Source organism: Hemiscyllium ocellatum, chromosome 25 (genome assembly GCF_020745735.1).
Source record: "Hemiscyllium ocellatum isolate sHemOce1 chromosome 25, sHemOce1.pat.X.cur, whole genome shotgun sequence".
NCBI classification, from domain to species: Eukaryota; Metazoa; Chordata; class Chondrichthyes; order Orectolobiformes; family Hemiscylliidae; genus Hemiscyllium; species Hemiscyllium ocellatum.
This window is the reverse complement of record NC_083425.1, coordinates 31,505,430-31,525,776: the sequence shown is the minus strand read 5'-3', so window position 1 is coordinate 31,525,776 and position 20,347 is coordinate 31,505,430. Positions and strand designations below refer to the sequence as shown.

The following is a 20,347-nucleotide window of genomic DNA, read 5'->3' as shown; positions in this document are numbered from 1 at the left end:
TGTTTGCAATTTATCTATCACGTTATAGCGAATTTTCATTAACGAAACACATATTGTCACAGAACAACGTACATAGAAACTGCGGGGTGGGGGGGGGGGTGCGGACTGACTTAAGAAAGCAACTAGGAGAGCAAAGAGGAGGTGTGAAAAAAAATTGGTAGCTATGATTAGGGTGGATCCTAACATATGCCATAAATATATCAAGGGGAAGAGAATTACCAGGGAATGAGTAGGGGTGATTAGAGACTAATCTTCAAGTGGGGCAAGAGCACATTGTTAGGATGTTAAACACAGTACATCATTATCTGTAATAAAAACTGAAAGAACTGCTGGTGCTATAAATCAGAAACAAAAAGAGAAATATGCTGGAAAAGCTCCACAGGTCTGGCAGGATCTGAGGAGAGTTAACATTTTGGGTTTAGTAACTGAGGAAGGGTCACTAGAACAGATATGTTAACTGATTTCTCTCCACAGATATGCTGAGCTTTTCCATCAATTTCTGGTTTTACTTCATTATCTGTCTTCACTTTGGGGGGGTAGGAGGATCAAAGTACAGAGTTCTGGATGAGGAACCGAGAGGTTCTTGAGCAAGTTTGAGGTATAGAGTAAAGAGGTATAGTAGATTTTGGTCAGCTTATAAGTGGACAAATCCTCAGGTCCAGATGAGCTGTATCCCAGGTTACTGTGAATGATAACAAAAGGAAATTTACAGAAGCTCTCACCCAATTTTTTTTAGTACTTTTATGGCACAGGGGAAATAGCAAAGGACTGGTGAGCAGTTAATCCGGTTCCACTTTTCAAAAAGGGTGATACAGATAACCAAGGAAGTACAGGCCAGTGAGTCTCAGGTCAGTGAGAAACTGTTGAAAAAAAATTCTGAAGAAAATAATTATCCCTACTTGGACTGGCAAGGTTTGATTGGGATAGTCAGCAAAACTGTCAGAAAGGAGATCATACCTGACAAATTTGATTGAATTTTTCAAAGCAGTGATCTGGAATGTGAAGATGAGGGGAATGCAGTTTACATGGATTGCAGCAAAGCCTTTGACAAGGTCCCACACGGGACACTGATAAAGAATGCAAAACCATGTCAAATCTAGGGCAACTTGACAAGTTGGATCCAAAATTGGCTGAGTGAAGGAGACAGAGGGTGATGGTAGATGCTGGTGTCCAGTGGCACCTCACAGAGATAGACGCTAGATTCCCTAATATTCACCATCTATTTGAACCATATAGATAATGCTGGGGTGGTGGCAGTGGTAGTGTTGGGGAAGTGGAATAAATAAGCTTGTGGATGACACAAAGATTGGCCACATAATTGACGCTGCAGAAGAAGGTCTTCAGATACAAGAGGATATAATCGAATCGGTCAGACACGCAGATCAGTAACAGATGGAATTTAAGCACAAGATGTTGCACTTTGAAAGAAATCACAATGAGGTAGTACTCAATGAATGGCAGGACACCACGAAATTCAGGAACAGAGGGATCTTGAGGTGCTTGTCCATAGATCTTTGAATGTGACAGAACAGGTTAATAGGGTAGTTAAAAAGGTATATCAGACATTTGTCTTTATCAATTGTGCCAAAGATTGTAATAGCATGGAGATTATGTTGGAGTTACAGGATTTTGGACAAGTCATAGTCAGAGTGCAGTTCTGATCACCACACTATCAGAAGAATGTGATTGCACTGCAGCAGGAACAGAGGAGATTTACCAGGATGGTGCTTGCAATAGAACAGTTTAGCCACAGAGCGGCGCTGGATAAACACAGGTTGTTTTCTTTGGAGCAGGAACGGCTGATTAGAGGACTTGAATGAGATGTATAAGATTATAAGGGTATCAGTTTCATGGAGAGAAAACAGTAATTTCTTTCGCTGAAGGGTCAATAACAAATAGATGTAATTTTAAGATGAAAAGCAGATGGTTTAAGAGGGGATTTGAAGAAAACTTTTTTCACCAGAGGGCGATGGAAATCTGGAATGTACTGTCTGGGAAGATAGTTCCGAGGCAGGAAGCTCACAACGTTTAAGTACTTGTATGAACTCTTAAATATTCAAGGTTATGTCAAGTGCTGGAAAGTGAAACTTCTGAAGATTTAGAGATTTTTTGTTTGTTGGTGCAAACTCGATGGACCAAACGGCCTGTTTTGTATTGTATAATTTCATGACTCAGCAAATAGGACAAGTGTTAAACTTTGACATTGTTAAAACCAATCTCGATAAACGAGTGCACTTTAGAAATGTGTGCATTAATATCATTATACAAACATTCCCTCAATATAACTGTGATGTTAATATTATTTCAATCTCAGCCTGAAATGAAAAGTTAAAACTGGCCAGTGAGACAATGCTTAATTTCTTTGGGGCCATTCGCAGCAAAAGAGTTAAATACAGTTCAGAGTTTCCACAATTTCACTCCCTTTGCACTATTACACAAAAAAAAGAAACTTGCAAAATATAACCTACTTATAAGGGAGATTAAAATTTATTGTTAAAGGGTAGGGCACTCAAAAAGCCAAATTTGCATATCTGCCATGCTCTAAGTCATCACAGGCTCCATTGATGAAAGGATAATAATTTGGCAGAAATGTTTCATTCCTTTTTCATATTTCAAACTTTTCTACCCTTATGGTCTGTTGGTTTCCTTAGCCACAGTGTAAAATGAGTTGCAATGGGGGCAACAGTATTTCACTGTATTTTTACATTTTCTCTAACATTCTTTGGAACAGATACTGGATGAGTAGCCACAGCATTGGTGCAGAGAATCTGTCTGTGATTTAACATTTTGCATTTGGTATTATAGGTGAAAGAGCTTTGCAAGACAAATAAAGCGTGAACATATTTGCGATGGAGTATGACGATAATTACAATTTGAACTTAAAACGCCAATAGCCAGCCTGAACCTCAGGCCTAATGGAACTGAAAGATCTATACACTAATTGACAAAGTACACAAGAGAACTTTTTAATGGCATTATGCGTCCTCCGTGTGCTATGAAATTTTCATTCTCCTCTTCAATTCTTCAATTACCCTCTATTTTCCCTCACTTCAAGAGATAAAGTTTCAGGGAGTCCAGATTTTTGTTACATTAATTACATTCAAATTTTTGCAACTAATTACATACAGTGTAACAGCAGAATTCATTGATGACCACTCTGTTAGCAAATGTTTCATTGTGGGCTTCTATCTTCAATGTCCTTTCCTGCCTGTTCAAGGAGTTCTTCTGAATGAAGTAGATGTAATCAACACCTGCAATCTGGATAACAACATTAAACAGCTTTGTCAGATGCATCTGTATAATTGAGAAGTATAATTACTGTATCAAATATCTCAAGGTGATCACAGTCAATATTTCATAAATCAGAGCTAATTAACAAAACTAACTTGGATAACTACATTTGCAATAAAGCTGTTGTGCATGTTATGTATTTAGTCGTCCAGCAATTTCAAATGTACAAACAAAACATCAATAATCCTCAAAGCAATCTTCAAAGTCAAGAACAGCCACAGAAAATATTAAAAACACTACTAGAAAACAGCAAGCATCAACCTGTAAATGTGACTGAGTGGAAACATTACAAAACTCAATGCTACAGGCTTTTGTTTGGTATAAGTTTAATATAGTGTTCCTTCTTAGTAATCATGTAAACTTCATTTGTTAAAATAAATTCAATATCTAATGACAGAATAGTACTTTCAAGACTTGATAAAGTCAAAGTAAATCATGGAATTTAATGATAATTGGATCATTAATGTACCACATAATCCACAGCTCACATAATAGCAAATATGATTAAGGATCCTTATGTGATCTAAACTACCCAACAGATACACAAAACTATGCCAAAATTACAAAAATAATCACTTTCCAAGTCTAATCTCTTTTACGCAGCCTATTTGCATGACTTCTTGACAACCTGCCCTATCTAACCTTGGATGTTGACATGGTTAAAGGCAGAAACTATTAATGCTGCAAGTTTTGAGAAAATTTGCAGCTCAGGTTGAGGTTCTGGATGTAAGCTTGCTCGCTGAGCTGGAAGGTTCATTTTCAGACATTTCATCACCATATTAGGTAACAAAACATCTGAAGACAAACCTTCCAGCTCAGTGCTCAAACCTACATCCAGAACTATTAATTCAAAATTAAAGTCTACAGCTTTAGATTTCTCTGGGCAAAGAAGTTGTCCCTTTAAATCTTTTATATTTTTATTGGACCTTTGTCTTGACCCCTCAAATGCTAAAAACAGATGATTGCTTTTCCTCTGCCCTACCATTTTCTAATTTTGCTATTTATATTAACCATAGAAGAGTCCTCTCTTCAAAGTTGCTGAAATAAACTAACCCAAGATAACAAAGTAATTTCTGAATGAGGAAGTCTATGATGGTCCTTTGTCTCTCAACAGCAATGGATCAATCTTCCTTGCACAAGGAAGAGGGGGCAGTATAATAATGCAAGGACATATTAGTTATTTGGAGCATGGTTGAAGCATTCCAGGTGCCTGAAGCAACTGGACGACTAAACTGCTGATGCTCTACAATGCCGACCAAAGGCACTTGATTTTATTTGGCTCAAATCTGTAACACTACCTTCCGACAGCAGATGGTGCCATTTTCAAATAACAGTTTGTGTCGACCCTTTGTCAGCTAACTTTGATTCTGCTAGAGAAAGGGGGCTTCGAAAGAAAATGGTCTTGTTTAATATTAAAAAAAATTGTAGAAAATTAGAAGCATTATAAAATACATCAAAGAAGAACAAGAGTAGAATGTCCACAGCAATGCTGATCGTAGTAATTTAGTGCAGACGAAATAAAGTAAATAAATGTTACAAAAATATTTTTTGGGCATCAATAATGAATGGGCGAGGTTACAGATCATAGTTCAACATCTTAAGGTATCTTCTTATGCCTTTCTTGAGCGGATTTCTCTCCATAATAACTTCTCTTTCCAGAATTACTTACTGAACACCTTTCTTATAAACAATCCTCTATTCATTCTTAGCCTTACCTTTTTCAATAATCTTGGGGCATCTACATCCAGTTTGCATCGCCTTTCTAAAATGTGAATAGCCCCATCCTCACTCTTGTATTCGCTGGTAATGTCACTTCCAACAAACATAGGGATTAATGGGCATGTTGGGAATCGCCTTTCATAAGCCTAGAGAAAAGGCAATTATATAAAATTATACATACTGAAATATTTACATCTGATGTTATGTTTCCTGCATGCTCCTGCAAGTATATCTGCAAATCGCCTGCAGGTTGTTAAATAATATTACTTTTACCAATCCTTCAGCAGAGAATGAAAATAAGTAACATTCTTGAAAACAAAGAAACTGGAATAAAAGAATGTAGACACATATTCAAAAGTCAAGAACTTGTAAATTGCCTCATTAATTTTGCTGATTTACATTACCATACACTGCTCTTGGTGATGCCCTTCATAATGAGTATGGCTTAAAGTCCCAATAAAAAGGTAAATAATAATTGAATCATTACAAATGAATATATACAAACTTTTTCCAGCTGAAAAGAAAGGTAATTACTTCATTACTGCTCCACTGAGACTATAGTAAATGCCAGTAATTAAACAGAATAATTGAATGATACTGCACAGAAATAAAGGCCACTTGATCCATCATGCCTGTGTTGGGTCTTTTGTACAACCATTCAATTAATCCCAGACCCCTGCTCTCGCACTTTGATCCCTTTTTTAAAAAAAAACGGATATTTTTGATTCGCTACTGAACATTACAACCGAATCAGTTACCACATTCCTTTTAGGCAACACATTTATACATTAAGTTATTGCGATGTAGAATGAACCCTCTCACATGTCACCTCTTGCTTTTTCACAATCTCTGTAAATTTGTGTTCTCTTGTTATTGGTCCCTTAGCAGATTTTTTACTTATATGCTATCTTTCAAGTTATCGAATTATATATGCTGTTTTAACAGCCTTTCCAACTTTTTCGGGCACTTTTGAGATTTGCATACATACAACTCCATCAGTCTTCTTTTCTGTACTCGATTTAAAATTGTAAATTGTTGTCTTTTATTGGCGAGCAAGTCTCCAAATAGCAACACTGCTGCAAATGTCTATTTGGAAATCAGAGTATTCCACTCATCCCATAACTATTATAGCTGTTGCACATAATATGGTCATTGTCCAATCAGGTTATCAATTTTCTGTAACAAGGAAGTTCTGACCTGATCAGTTATTCCTTCTGTGACATTCATAAATTGAATTCTTTTACTCAATGAATAATTTGGATAAAAGCAAAATCCAACATTAAAATGCTGGAAATTTGAAACACACACACAGAATGCTGGAGAAACTCAACAGGTCTGACTGCTCCTCTGGAGAGAGAATGACTTAACATTTAACGTCTGGTATGACTTCTTCAGAAACTTTAGAACAATTTGGATGCCTCCATTAGAGCTCCTGTTAAGACTTTTGTGCATAATGGAAGAAAGTCTCCAGCAAGATTTTGCCAGGATATTGATGTCATGGTGAAACAGAGGTCCCAATCCATCCTGTAGCACTGTCACATTAAGTTTATAAACTGCAAATTTAAAAAAAATGGCTAAGCTGCCAGATTATCATCACAGAGATCCACCACCAGGAAGGCCACAGCCACATATGTAACCAGGTCTCGTCCCCATTTAAATTAATTCCAGGTAAGATTTGAGCTCAAGTTTCTGGATTATCAATCCAACAACATTACAACGATGCCAGCATCCCCAAAATATACTTGAATCTGCACTAGCATCATCTCTTTTGCTGCAGAACTTCTACTATAGATTCAGTTGCAAATAAAGAAAACATATATTCAAGGATTAGACTTGATACTTTCAAGGTTTGTTAGACAGAACATTAAAGGCTAATGACAGCTCCGATGTCCCCAAATGTACAAACTTTTGAAGCAAGTGTTAATGCCTCACTTATATTTCCTACATTAAAATGGCCTTCATTCACCGTTTCAGAAGAGGTAAATGCGAGTCATTATAGGAGACATTAGTGTTAAGAGCTGTCCACAACTAAAGGTTGGGAACATCTTCTGTAATGGCAAATCAAGAAAGTGTTATAAATACAATACCAATGGCTCAATATTAATATGTCACAACTGAGATCCCTGGAGAAGAACAACTTCTTGAATCAGGCCATGACCCACGGCTTAACCTACAATGTAACTAATTATATTCAAAACTCTATGAAATGTGTTTTAAAGGGATTATGATTCATGGCATCATCATCAGCGGCTCTTCGCAATCTTCAGTTAAAGCTGAAGCTAAACAACTTCATTCATACAGTGGTCACATGAAGACAGTTTATAAGCAATTACTTTATTCTTGCAAGGTGCATTTGGAAACTTTAAGGAATGTGGCTCATTAAAAAAATGTTTAAACTATTTCCATAAATCCAAGGCCAGATGCAGACCTGTTTTATTCAGAAACTGAAGCTAATCATACTAGGTATTCCTAAACCCAGTGAGAAACCCTCTGAGAGGAGAGGCAATGTAAAAAATAAATTTGGGAAAGTGCTTGCATGTGTTATATCATCTTGTGTAAAGATTAAATATTAATGAATTAAGATAATCTATGATTACTTTAATTAGAAGCGCGACAATGTTAAATGACTATCAGAAATGTTATCTTCTCATTACAGTAATTATACTATACATGTATTAAAATGCAGTGGGGTACAAAAAGTAAAGATAAGTCTTAGAGACTCTCATTAGAGAGACTAGTCGTCTTTTAATCTTAGGGTCACCGTATCTCAGAAAGAGAAGAGGCTGAGGAGACAATTCATGCTAACTTCAGCTGTGTAGAAATTTATTTAACTCAATTAGCTAGATAGCTGGTTGGAATGCAGATGCCAACTGATGCCAACAGTGCAAGTGCAATACCTGCACCAGCTGAGGTTACCATGAAAGACTATACTTCTCAACATCTCTCCTCTCCGGAGGCATGGTGACCCTCAAGTTGAACTACCACCAGTCAATCCTCTTTAGTGAGACAGCAGCCCTATCGGGGGGAGTGGGGGGTAATGCAAAGGCTGCAATCTCAGAAGCAAAAAAACGAAACTTTCGGTGGAAGCGCATTGCACAAATTCATCAAAACACTAATGCAATTATGTCGGAATCTCAGAACAGCTTCTATATGCAAACCAGAGTTCTGAGACCTGACTCCTTGTGCAAACTATAAACTCAGCATGATTGGCACCCATTACTTGGATGGGGAACTCTATGATCAAAATCACTTTAGCTTCATTTCCAATGTGAATGACTGGCTAAAGGGGAACCTAAATGAATAAAATCATGAAAGACATTTTCGTATTAAATTAGATTCCATTTCACATACACCTGCGACAACATGCATCACAGTGCAGAATTTCCACAGGCAAAGATCAAGAGAAAGCTTGACTCTGTGTTAGCTGGCATGATTGTTGCTGTTATAATAGTTCCTTGCTCTGTATGCCTTTGAGTAATTGGGGATACAGGAATTCCTGGAGAACATTTGACGATAAGCAGATCCCTCTTATTGTTTGTGCTTTACTTTATACAAGCACTAAAAGTTAATGCAGCCATATCAAGTTAATCTGCAATGTGTCAGCCATTTCTTTACTTATAAAAGTGAGATTCAATAAGGGGTACAATTTCACAGCTTTGCACAGATCTTGTGCCTTGTCTAATGACTAATATCATGGATGCGCCAATTGATAGATTTTAGAAGTGGAGTGTGTAATCCTTCTGTCACTCTTCATTACTCATGCATTTCCAGGAATTTTGAAGGATATTTATTGACATCTGTCTCCACAAAATTGTATGTAAACCTTGTAGGCACAAGGTTGTGAAGTGTAAATTTCAGTAGATTCCAGTTACTTGCTTATTTAACAGAAATCATTGGGGAATCCTGTCACAATACTATTGACCAATTACATTAATTGAAAGCTAACAACCTACATTAAAGATCTAAAAAGTATCATTTAATTGAAGCACTCTACTCTCACCCATGTCCCTTTTCTGGTAATTAAAGTTTTCCTGAATTAGACCATTTAACGTTGTGGTTCTGTTCGCCAAGCTGGGAATTTGTGTTGCAGACGTTTCGTCCCCTGTCTAGGTGACATCCTCAGTACTTGGGAGCCTCCTGTGAAGCGCTTCTGTGATCTTTCCTCTGGCATTTGTAATGGTTTGAATCTGCCGCTTCCGGTTGTCAGTTCCAGCTGTCCGTTGCAGTGGCCGGTATATTGGGTCTAGGTCGATGTGCTTATTGATTGAATCTGTGGATGAGTGCCATGCCTCTAGGAATTCCCTGGCTGTTCTCCGTTTGGCATGTCCTATAATAGTAGTGTTGTCCCAGTCGAATTCATGTTGCTTGTCATCTGTGTGTGGGGCTACTAAGGATAGCTGGTCGTGTCGTTTCGTGGCTAGTTGGTGTTCATGGATGCGGATCGTTAGCTGTCTTCCTGTTTGTCCTATGTAGTGTTTTGTGCAGTCCTTGCATGGGATTTTGTACACTACATTGGTTTTACTCATGAGCAACTGTTAGAAAGAAGTCAGCCTCCAAATCAGTTTTTCATAAAACTACTATACTGTTGACAAAAAAAAAAGTGTCTGCACCAGTCAGGCTTCCTACTCAGACAGGTATAAAAATGCTCTGTTATTGCTGCACCAAGGCAGCATGACACAAAGCCAATGCAGCTTTATTAAAATAATCTTTACAGTTACACATTTTCTGCATCCACAGAAATGGGTTCCCATAGTGTAGTCCAAATAATGGTAATTCTGAACTTAGCATTGGAATTTAAATATTTTGTTGGGATTGCTTTACCCATAGTCAGGAACAGAGATAAAAATCATTAATATTAGGAGTTTTCAAACAACTGAGAGGATTCATTAAAAATCTGGCAATTTTAAACCAATGTTTAGTGCGAGCTAGCCTCCAACATTGCGATTCATCTGATCTGTCAATGCTCATGTTTTCACCTGTAACATTAGCATCTGGTTATGCATAGCATTACAACTAGTATGTACACATCCTACATTCTTTAGATACATAATAATTGGGCAGACACTTATGTCATACCCAGGACAGTATTCTTCAGTAGTGTCATCCAAGGCAAGATGGAGTCTAAGAACTTTATACCCTCAGCACATGCTATGATACAATGATGATACCATGAAATGTCACTTAAAGGCATACTGATAGATTGACCATTAGACATACATAAAGAAAAATCCCCGGTGGCAAGTATCCTGGAATGCTCTCTAGTAGAAACATAGAAACTAGGAGGAATAGGCCATTCAGCCTTTTGACAACAGTCTGTCATTCAATATAATCATGGCTGATCATCTATCGGAATTATACGTTCCACTTTCTCCTCATATCCCTGGATGCCCTCAATATCTTACAAAAAACTTTCTTGAATGTGTTCTATAACTTAACTTCACAGCCTTTTGTGATAGAGAATCCCAGATTTATTATTCTTCGCATAAACGGTATTTCCTCATCTCAGTCTGAAATGACCTAACCTGTATCCTGAGACAATGAGCCCTGGTTCTAGGCCCCTCAACCAGTAAAAAGCCTGTCCAGACTTGTTAGAATTTTATACACTTCAATCAAATCCCCTTTCATCCTTCTGAACTCTAGTGAACATTAGCCCAATCAAAACAATTTCTTCTCATAGGACAATTCTACAATCCCTGCTATCAAGCCAGTGATCGTTTGTTGCACACCCTCTATAGCAAGTATATCCTCTTATGTAGAGAGATGAAAAATGCATGCACTACTTCTGGTGTGGTCTCCCAAGACTCTATACAACTGCTGTCACATATCTCTGCTTCCGAACTCAAATCCTCTTGAAACGAAGCCCGATACTTAATTTTCCTTCCTAAATGCTTGCTGCACCTGCCTGTCAACTTTCACTGCCAGTTGTACAAGGACACCTAGATCTTTTTGTACATCCATGCTGATTGCAATGAGAATGGAATGCAAGAGTACAAAGGTTATGCTTTAGTTATGCAAGGCATTAGAGACCATATCTGAAACACCCAATGAAGGACTGGTCACGGTACTTACGGAATGCGAATGGATTGGAAGCAGTTTAGAGATATTTTATGAGACTAACACCTCAAATGAGTAGAATGCCTTATAAGGATAAGCTAGACAGACTGTGCCTGAAGTTTAGAAGAGTCAGAGATAACTTATTTGAAGGGAGATCCTGAAGCGTTTGATTGGGTAGATGTCAATAAGATGTTTCCCGTTGAGAAAATCTGGAACCTGGGATCATAGTTTAAAAATATAGTGTCGCTCATTTAAATCAGAGATAAGGAAGTATTCTCTCCCCTCCTCAGATGCTTGAGAGTCTTTGAAATTCACTTCCTCAGTGGCAGTGGATGAAGATTCTTTGAATATTTTTCAGGCAGAGGTATACAAATTAGTGATTATCAAGGGATGTAAGATAATCAAGGATATGTAGGAAAGTAGAGTTGAGGTTATAATCAGATCAGCCATGTTTTTATTGAATGACAGAGCATGCTCAAATAATCAACTGGCTTACTCTTGTCCTTCATTTGTATTTTTCAATTTGTTACCATTTAAATAGGTCTGTCTTTTGTGTTTGACATACAAGTAGATACCTTCACATTTAGCCCTGTTGCACTGCTTCTGTCATGTGTTTATCCACTCACTCAATTTATCTCAATCATCTCGAAGCCTCCACACATCCTCCTCAACTCTCAATCCCACTCAGCTTTGCACCATCTGCAAACTTGGAAATATTGCATTTGGTTCTCTCATACAAGGAGACCCTGCTCAGTTTGACCTCTCGCTTCTAAATTATATATATATTTCAAAAAGTTCCTACTATCAGTTCTTATATTACTAGCTAGTTTGCCTTCAATTTATTTTCTTCTTCTTTATTTTATTTTTATCTTTCATTGACTTAACATTTTTCCTATTGTCTGTTTACTACATTGTAGGTTTTTCTTCCTATCAACTTGATACTCTCAGCTTCCTTGGTTAACTGTGGTTCTAAGCATAACATAAATAAAACTCATTAAACATTGTCAATTGCAAATTTATAGTGGAACATGTTAGTTCTTCAACTGAACCATTGCTAGGGTCACAAACACACAGGGTGCTATCTTGCACAAAGGCTGAACAAACAACTGAGGGGGCAAGTTCAAAAACAACAAACCCTGGTCGAGAGTTGACATCACAGGTTTTGTGGAAACAGTAAAATGGAGCACCTATAATCATCTGCATAATAAAATCAATGAGAAATGTTATTCTAATACATGAACATCTTTGTTTTTTTCTATTCTCTCTGCCCACCCCATTACTCATTTTCATCCCTGATCTACACCATTCTACACGTTTCTTCAACCCATACATCTACCAGGCAAAATCATCATCTGATTATTAATTGAGCATCGATAGATAATGCTTAATAGAATATTAAGAACATATAAAAATAACTATTGTTACTTTGTAGCACAAACATAATGATCCTCATAATTCATTCTAATGAGTTTCAGAACAGGAGGCTTCACGATTAACTAAGTTTGAATAAAAAGTAAAATTTTATATCAATACCACGATCAGTTGATGAATACACTCAGGCTGACCTTCGGGACGGAGGATGGCTTGCTTCCATTTTTGTTCAATGGATTCTGAGATGGCTCATAAACCTAATGTGCAATGTGCAGTCACTGCCAAATGTGGGGGTATCTGGTGTTTTAAGCAATTAGGTACACCAAGTTCTCATTTAAAACTCTCAATGTGTTTGGTGACTTCCTGAATAGGTCTTCTCCATTTTGAGTTACAAGTTTGAGTCTGTCATGTGTCAATTGGTACATTTGACCTCTTCAAGAATGTTTTGAGCACATTCTTGACCTAAACTCCAAAGTAGAGGAACCTCGATTATCCGGCAAGATTGCAAGGTCCTGATGCTTGGCTAATCTATGTTATCTGGCATTTAATTATGCAGATTTCGATTAACTGAATGAAATACTCGTGTCCTTCGGATAATCAAGTTTGTCTGTAGTAGGTTTTAAGGAAAAAGGTGAGGCATAGAGCTGCAGAAGGCTAAGAACAGAATTTCAAAGCTTAGAGATCAGACTGCAGAAGTAATGGCCACCAATGTTGGAGGAATTAAAATCTGGCAAACTCAACAGGCCAGATTAGAGAAGCTGTGGAGCTGGAAAAGATTAGGGAAATAGGAAGGGGGTGGGGCCATGGAGGAATTTAAAAATAATTGTAGGTTACTAATCTATCTTAAATAGGCTAGCAAATGCATTGGTACAGTACAGACAGGAACTCAAGTATACATAAAACGGAAGAATTGTGGATGCTGGAAATCAGAAACAAAAACAAAAACAGAAATTGCTTGAAAAACTCAGCAGGTCTGGCAGCATCTGTGGAGAGAAATCAGATTTAATGTTTTGGGTATAGTGACCCTCCTTCAGAAGTTTCTTCTGTTACCAACAAGAATCACAGCATTCCGACTCAAGTGATTCCTTGAAGATACAAACAAAATGTGAATATACACAAGATACTGAAACTGCAAATCTCTGAAGAGCTTCAGCTGAGTTGATCAATAAATCCAAACTGGCAGACTACAGACACCTAACCATATCTCACCTGACATCCTACGTCATGTCATTATCAACGTTAGGAAATCTCAGTTCAGTAATGGGGATAAACAAATCAAAACAAATGCTATTGATACTGGAAATCTGACTCAAGTGAAATAAGGTCAAAACAGAATAAAGCTCAGGCAGCATTTGTCCAGAACAACAGAGTTAATATTTTAAGTTCAGTTAATATTTTAAGCTTTCACTATAACAAGAAACAAAATTTTTTACACTCTTAGAATAAGTACAGAAGCTGAGAAAGGGAAAAGGAAAGGAAGCCAGTGGAAGTGATGGGAGTTGGTATAATTACAACATTTAAAATACATCCGGATGGATATATGAATAAGAAGGGTTTAGAGGGAAATGGGCCAAATGCTGGCAAATAGGAGTAGATTAACTTAGGATATCTGGTCGGTATGGACAAGTTGGACCAAAGGGTCCATTTCTGTGCTGGACATTTCTATGACTCTAAGGTCTGAGACAGGGTCATAGACAGCTAAGGTAAAGGCCCAGATCTTCTGGTTATTGCAGCAACATAGGCAGGAGGTGCATAGCCGAACCATGTGAAAGTCACCACGGAGCTGACTCTGTGGGAATTGCAAAGGAAGTTGAAACCTCCAATTGGCAATTACCCAATATCTAGAACTCTCCATAAAATTCCTAAAGCCACAATAGAGCCTGACAGCTCAGGTGGTTCAGATGCACCTGGCTTAATAGTTACCCAGAGTAACTGTTAAGCAGATCCTTACAGTTCACCTGACCTCTAACCCACCTTAACCCAATTTTCTTGACTTATCTCTCTGACACCCCCCTGGAATGGAGGGTCCCGTCTATCCAATCTCCTTCCTCTCAACCTGACCTAACTCTACCACCTTTCCCCCTCAGCCTGATATACAAGGATAGTACAGGAAATGGTGTTCAAGTGAAAGATCAAACATAGTACAATTGATTTATTTATTGTCAAAGTACAGTAAATTTTTGCTTACAAGCAGTGCAGGCAGATCATATAAGCAAGGATGTACAGAAGTATAAAGGCAACATTGCACAGAGCATATGAGAGAAGTCAACGTTAGCAAGATCAGCATTATTTGAAGCTAGACAGTCCATTCAATAGTCTAATAACAGCCAGGAAGAAGCTGTCCCTGAGCATACTGGTGCATTAGTTCAGGCTTCTGTATCTTCTGCCTGGAGGAAGAAGCTGTAGATCATTACCAGAGTGTGAAGTGTCTTTGATGATGTTAGCAGCCAATCCGCGGCTGCAAGCCACGTAAGTGGTGTTTGTGGATGGAAGGTTGGCTCCTGTGATGACCTCACCTTCTGTATCTTCCTATAATCCTGGGCAGAGCAGTTGCCATACCGTGTTATTATGCACCCAACAGTAGGCTTTCAATTGTGCAACTATAGAAGTTGGTGAGGGTCCTTGTAGACATATCAAACTTCCTGAGCCGCCTGAAGAAGAGGCATTGTTATGCCTTCTTGATTGTCACAACCACATGGTAAGACCAGGACAGGCTGTTGGTTATCGTCACTCAGAGGAACTTGCCATTCTCCACCCTTTCAACCTCAGTTCTGTTGATGGAGATGGGGGCGTGTTCTCGACCATTTTTACTAAAGTCGATTGAATGGAAAAGCAGGCTTCAGGGGTTTCATGGTCTAATCCTGCTATTTTGTATGACTTGTTAAGAAAGAGCCATTCCAACAAATCACCAACATCCTCTAAAATGTCCTAAAATCCCTCACCCACTTACCTCTTGCCCTACCCACCTTAAGAAACTCAGAGCAAAATTTATACAATGATAAGTGAGCATTTTTTAAATAATGATTACTGTTGGACAAACCTGTTATAAATGTAATCATAAATTCTTGACAAAAAGATGGAAATTTTCTGGTGCAGGGCAACAGGGGAGGTAATACAGCAATGAACAAAAGATAGGTCTAAGAAAGGTGCTAACGGCAATTTCAGAATTAATATCAACAGCAAATCTCTAAAAAAAAAATTGGTTTGTCAAATTTAACAATTTCAGATCATAATCAATGTTATGTTCTGAAGTAACAAACAATTTAACTGAAGAATTCGGTGCTGTGGATTGGATTCCATAGAGTTTCTACTGAACAATATGAGGCCAGAAAGATGAAAATCAGGAGTTGAATTATAACAGCAGACAACCAGATGTTTAGGACCAGGCTTGTGGTCTGTTCGAGCGATTGCTCTGCAGAATAACACTGACCTACATTTGACCTCTCTACTATTAAAAAACACCCTCCACTGCAATCCATGATTACACTATGCTAAAAGTACATATCTGTAACACTTGGAAGGAGTGCTTGTAGTTCTGGATAATAGAAAGGGAGTAGGTAAATATTCAGGGCTTGCATCACCTTTACTTGCGTGAAAGCAGAGAGTGTCATTGGCGAATGGGTGAAAACTGCCCCTTCAGTCTGCTCAAGGGAGGGGTTGGGAAGGTGTATTTGATGGTAGAGTAACACTTAAAGTGACTGTAATGACAGAGACAATAGTTTGAATATTGTGGCTCGTGGGTTAGGGAAACAAGCCCAAAAAGGAACCGTATTATTCAAAGCTTGCGAGAAGATTTGTAGCTCGGGTGCTCGATGTTGTGGTTCTGTTGGCCGTGCAATTTCAACAGATGCCTCAGGGAAAGACAACAAAATGAGGACATGCCTCAACCCAAAGGACTGGCCACACTCCCATACATCAGGAGCATTTCTGAACTGACAGCCAGACTGCTGCGACCACTAGGACTCATAACAGCACACAAACCAACAGCCACTCTCAGACAACAACTCACCAGGACAAAGGACCCGATACCCAGCAGCAGCAAAACCAACGTAGTTTACAAAATCCCATGCAAGGACTGCACAAAACACTACATAGGACAAACAGGAAGACAGCTAACAACCCGCATCCATGAACACCAACTGGCCACGAAACTACACGACCAGCTATCCCTAGTAGCCGTACACTCAGATGACAAACAACATGAATTCGATTGGGACAACACCACTCTTATAGGACAGGCCAAACAGAGAACAGCCAGGAAATTCCTAGAGGCATGGCACTCATCCACAAATGCTATCAACAGACACATCGACCTAGACCCTATATACCGGCCACTGCAGTGGACAGCAACTGACAACCGGAAGCGGCAGATTCAAACCAATATAAATGCCGGAGGAATCAGCACAGAAGCGCTTCACAGGAGGCTCCCAAGCACTGAAGATGTCACCTAGAAAGGGGACGAAACGTTTGCAAGAAAAACTCCCAGCTCGGCGAACAGAACCAAAACAAGGAACCGTATTGTGTTTGTGGGGGATAGAGAGAGAATGAAGTAAGAGCAAAAGCAGGAAATGAGACAGAAAGAGTTAAGAGATCTGTCAGTCATGAGACAGGCAAGAGACTCATCTAAAGGAAACCATACTGGAAGCAATGGTGCGACAAGTAGTATCAGTTTGACTATATATGATTTGGCTGATCGAGCTGAATTTAAGAATGCTGCAAATACCCAGGGCTTAGTTTGACGTACGTCTGTTGATTTTCTAGGAATTCATATCAGAAATACACTTAAACAAGACTTTTGCAACATCAAACTAATTTTTTTAGTAAAACTGTGCAGTGAAGCCAATTTAAGTTCTCTGCTGTTACTCAATTACTACTTCGGCCAAAGTGGGAGGATAGACGCCTTCCTAACATAGCAGTGATACTAAGATACACAGATTAAACAAGCTTATTCGACTAACAACGTAAAAAGAACAATAAAACATTGCATTAATCAATAAACTCCAAAATAAAAATGAATGTTGAGCCAAAATCAGTGAGAGGTTAAGTGGGGTGCCAAAGACTTTGACAAATAGGTGAGTTTCACAATCTTAAAGAGAAGAGAGAAATAAAAAAGGTGGAGTGTATTGCTGCAATTAGTGTATTCGGCCTAGAAGGTTGAACGCTTGGCTACCATTTTGAAGGAAAACATAAGAAAAGACACAATTGACTGAAGTCAAAGGAATTGAGAGCTCACTACATCATTCTCAGAAAGGGTTACAGGAATAGAAATAGGAGCAGAGGAGTTGTTGAACTAAGCACAAGGGAGGGGGAAAGAAACAATATCTGGAGAATAGCTTCAGGGTTGGGCAGCATTCCTTAACCACCTGGAGGTTTGTCAGAGTCCTTTGCTGAAATTTAATGATAATGAAGTATCCAGTAGTGAAAATCTAATCAGAACCATTCTATCCTCACAACTTATTTTAAAACTTTAAACTTATAACATTGCATATCTGGCCATTTGTCAGCATTTTATTTACACGCATAACTGAAAGCAATAAAATACGTGTGGTCCGACATACCCTGTTCTAAATTAAATTACTGAGTGCTATATTGTGTATTCAAAAGGTAATTTATAGCACTGATTTTACCAAAAGCTTATCAATTGAGCTAGAAAAAAATTAAGTTTGGTTAAAAAAAATTCTTCAAATCTGTGGGAAAAGCCACTGTGCCAAAAGATTATTTCTATATTTCTGCAGCAGTAACAGGTGAACATTTGTGGAGGAAACACTGCATTTTCCAACAACATAAGATCTCAGCCTACTGTTCCTTTATGTGCTCCCAGTGTGGTTTTGCTACATGTTCGGCCAGCTCTTTCTAAAAGATCCATTGCTGTCTTTGTTTTCCAGCTCCATGATTTTATTAAAGTATTTTTCCAAAGTACTTATGAATTCAATTATTCTCATTTTCAGGAGACGTTAACACAATTTAAAGCAAATGCAATATGTATGACCTGCCTTTTTATTATCAGATATTAAGAAATTGGTACCTATTTGAGATTGTGTACAGTGCAAACAGACTACTTAAATGGCATTAATACAGTCATAGAGATATACAGCATAGAAACAGACCCTTTGGTCCAACTGTCCATATCAACTAGATATCCTAAATTAATCTTGCCCCATTTGCCAGCACTTGGCCCATGCCCCTCTAAACCCTTCCTATTCATATGTTTTTGTCCCAGATGCCTTTTTCAATATTGAATTGTACCAGCCTCCACCACTTCCTCTGGGAGCTCATTCCACACATGCACCACCCTCTGCATGAAAAAGTTGCCCCTTAGGTCCCTTTTAAATGTTTCCCCCTCACCTTAAATTTATGCCTTCAAGTTCTAGACTCTCCCCATCCCAAAGAAAACACTTGTCTATTTACCCTATCCATGTCCCTCATGATTTTTAAACCTATAGAAGGTCACCCTTCAGCCTCCGACACACCAGGGAAAACAACTTCAGTCTATTCAGCCTCTCCCTGTAGCTCAAGACCTCCAAACCTGGCAACGTCCTTGTCAATCTTTTCTGAATCCTTTCAAATTTCATAATATCCTTTCTACAGGAGGGAGACTAGAATTCAATAGTTTAAGAAGAAAACCTTGCATCATGGAGGATGTGAAAAGGTTTAAATTTCTTCACATTATTTAATGGTTTTTTCAAAGTGTTCACTAACATCAATGTTTCGCAAACAGAATGGATGCAAACAATTGAAAAATGGTAGATTATTGAATTTGTGTGTGTTACTGGAAAAGTCAGATCCCAGATATGAATTGATTTTGATAAAATCAAACCAATGTATAATCTAGCCAAGTGGCCCTCATTTAAACATAAGTAAGTAAAGCTGCAGATTCTGCTTTAATAATAAAATGGAAGTTTATTAACAAAAATGCTGAGACATTCCAAAGCACTTGGTGAGTTCACCAAAAATATGATTAGTTCTCTAACATTAATCACAGATGGAATCCCTACAGTGTGGAAACAGATCCTTCAGCCCAACAAGTCCATACTGACCACCTAAACCCATTCCCCAACCGTATTAACTCTACTCTGATGCACCTAACCTAAGCATGCCTGAACACTATGGACAATTTAGCATGGCCAATTCACCTAACCTGCTCATCTTCGGACTGTGGGAGGAAACCGGGGCACCCGGAAGAAGCGCACGCAGACACAAGCAGAATGTGCAAACCCCACACAGACAGACAGTCACCCAAGGCCAGAATCGAACCCTGGTGCTGTAAGGCAGCAGTGCTAACCACTGAGCCACTGTCCCATCGTCCTCCATTTTGATAAATGTATAAAAATAAATTAATTCTTAGAAAACTTAGTGAACTGAAAAATAAGTCTTTAGATCCAATAAGGACCCAAGCGAATGAGTTGCTAATTACTGCCATATCACTGTGAAAAGCACAGCATAAAGGCCAGGCAGTATCCCACTCGAGGGAAACATGAAGGATTAAGTCCAGATGAGCATTTCTTGGCAGCTGGTATACCTCTGTATCAGCGGCAGCTTGAGGTCAGACCACCTGGCTATTAACCACTTAATCAGAAAAATGCATTCCTTGTTGACAAAAATCTAAATATTCATACATTAAATATGAAAATGAAATGTTTTAAACCTTGAATTGACTGCTGCTAGATTGCTACATCAAGCTACATACAATAATTTTCAGTTACATAGTATACTGTAGAGTGCAGTATTGCCTCTGTGCATTAACAGCACTGCTATATCAGTCTATATAATCAACCCGCATACATGGGGCTACACATAAAAACACTGAATACAATATTCCAATATGAAAACTAAATTAGCTGTTTGCCTCCACCCATTATTCATGAAAATCCTGACTCATTGCAACTATTATATTTTATTGTTGCTATAAATA

General features: G+C 38.3%; 1 protein-coding gene across 1 annotated transcript in view; it reads right to left on the bottom strand.

Moving 5' to 3' along the window:
* The window catches only part of LOC132827619 (SEC14-like protein 1), a 48,425-nt gene that overhangs the window by 16,419 nt on the left and 11,659 nt on the right, over positions 1 to 20,347 (bottom strand). The window contains exons 3-4 of the mRNA XM_060844178.1: positions 5,007 to 5,156; positions 3,127 to 3,258 (exon numbers count right to left, since the gene is read on the bottom strand). Of these exons, the coding sequence (XP_060700161.1) occupies positions 3,127 to 3,258; positions 5,007 to 5,156 (282 nt within the window). The remainder of the gene's footprint in view (positions 1 to 3,126; positions 3,259 to 5,006; positions 5,157 to 20,347) is intronic.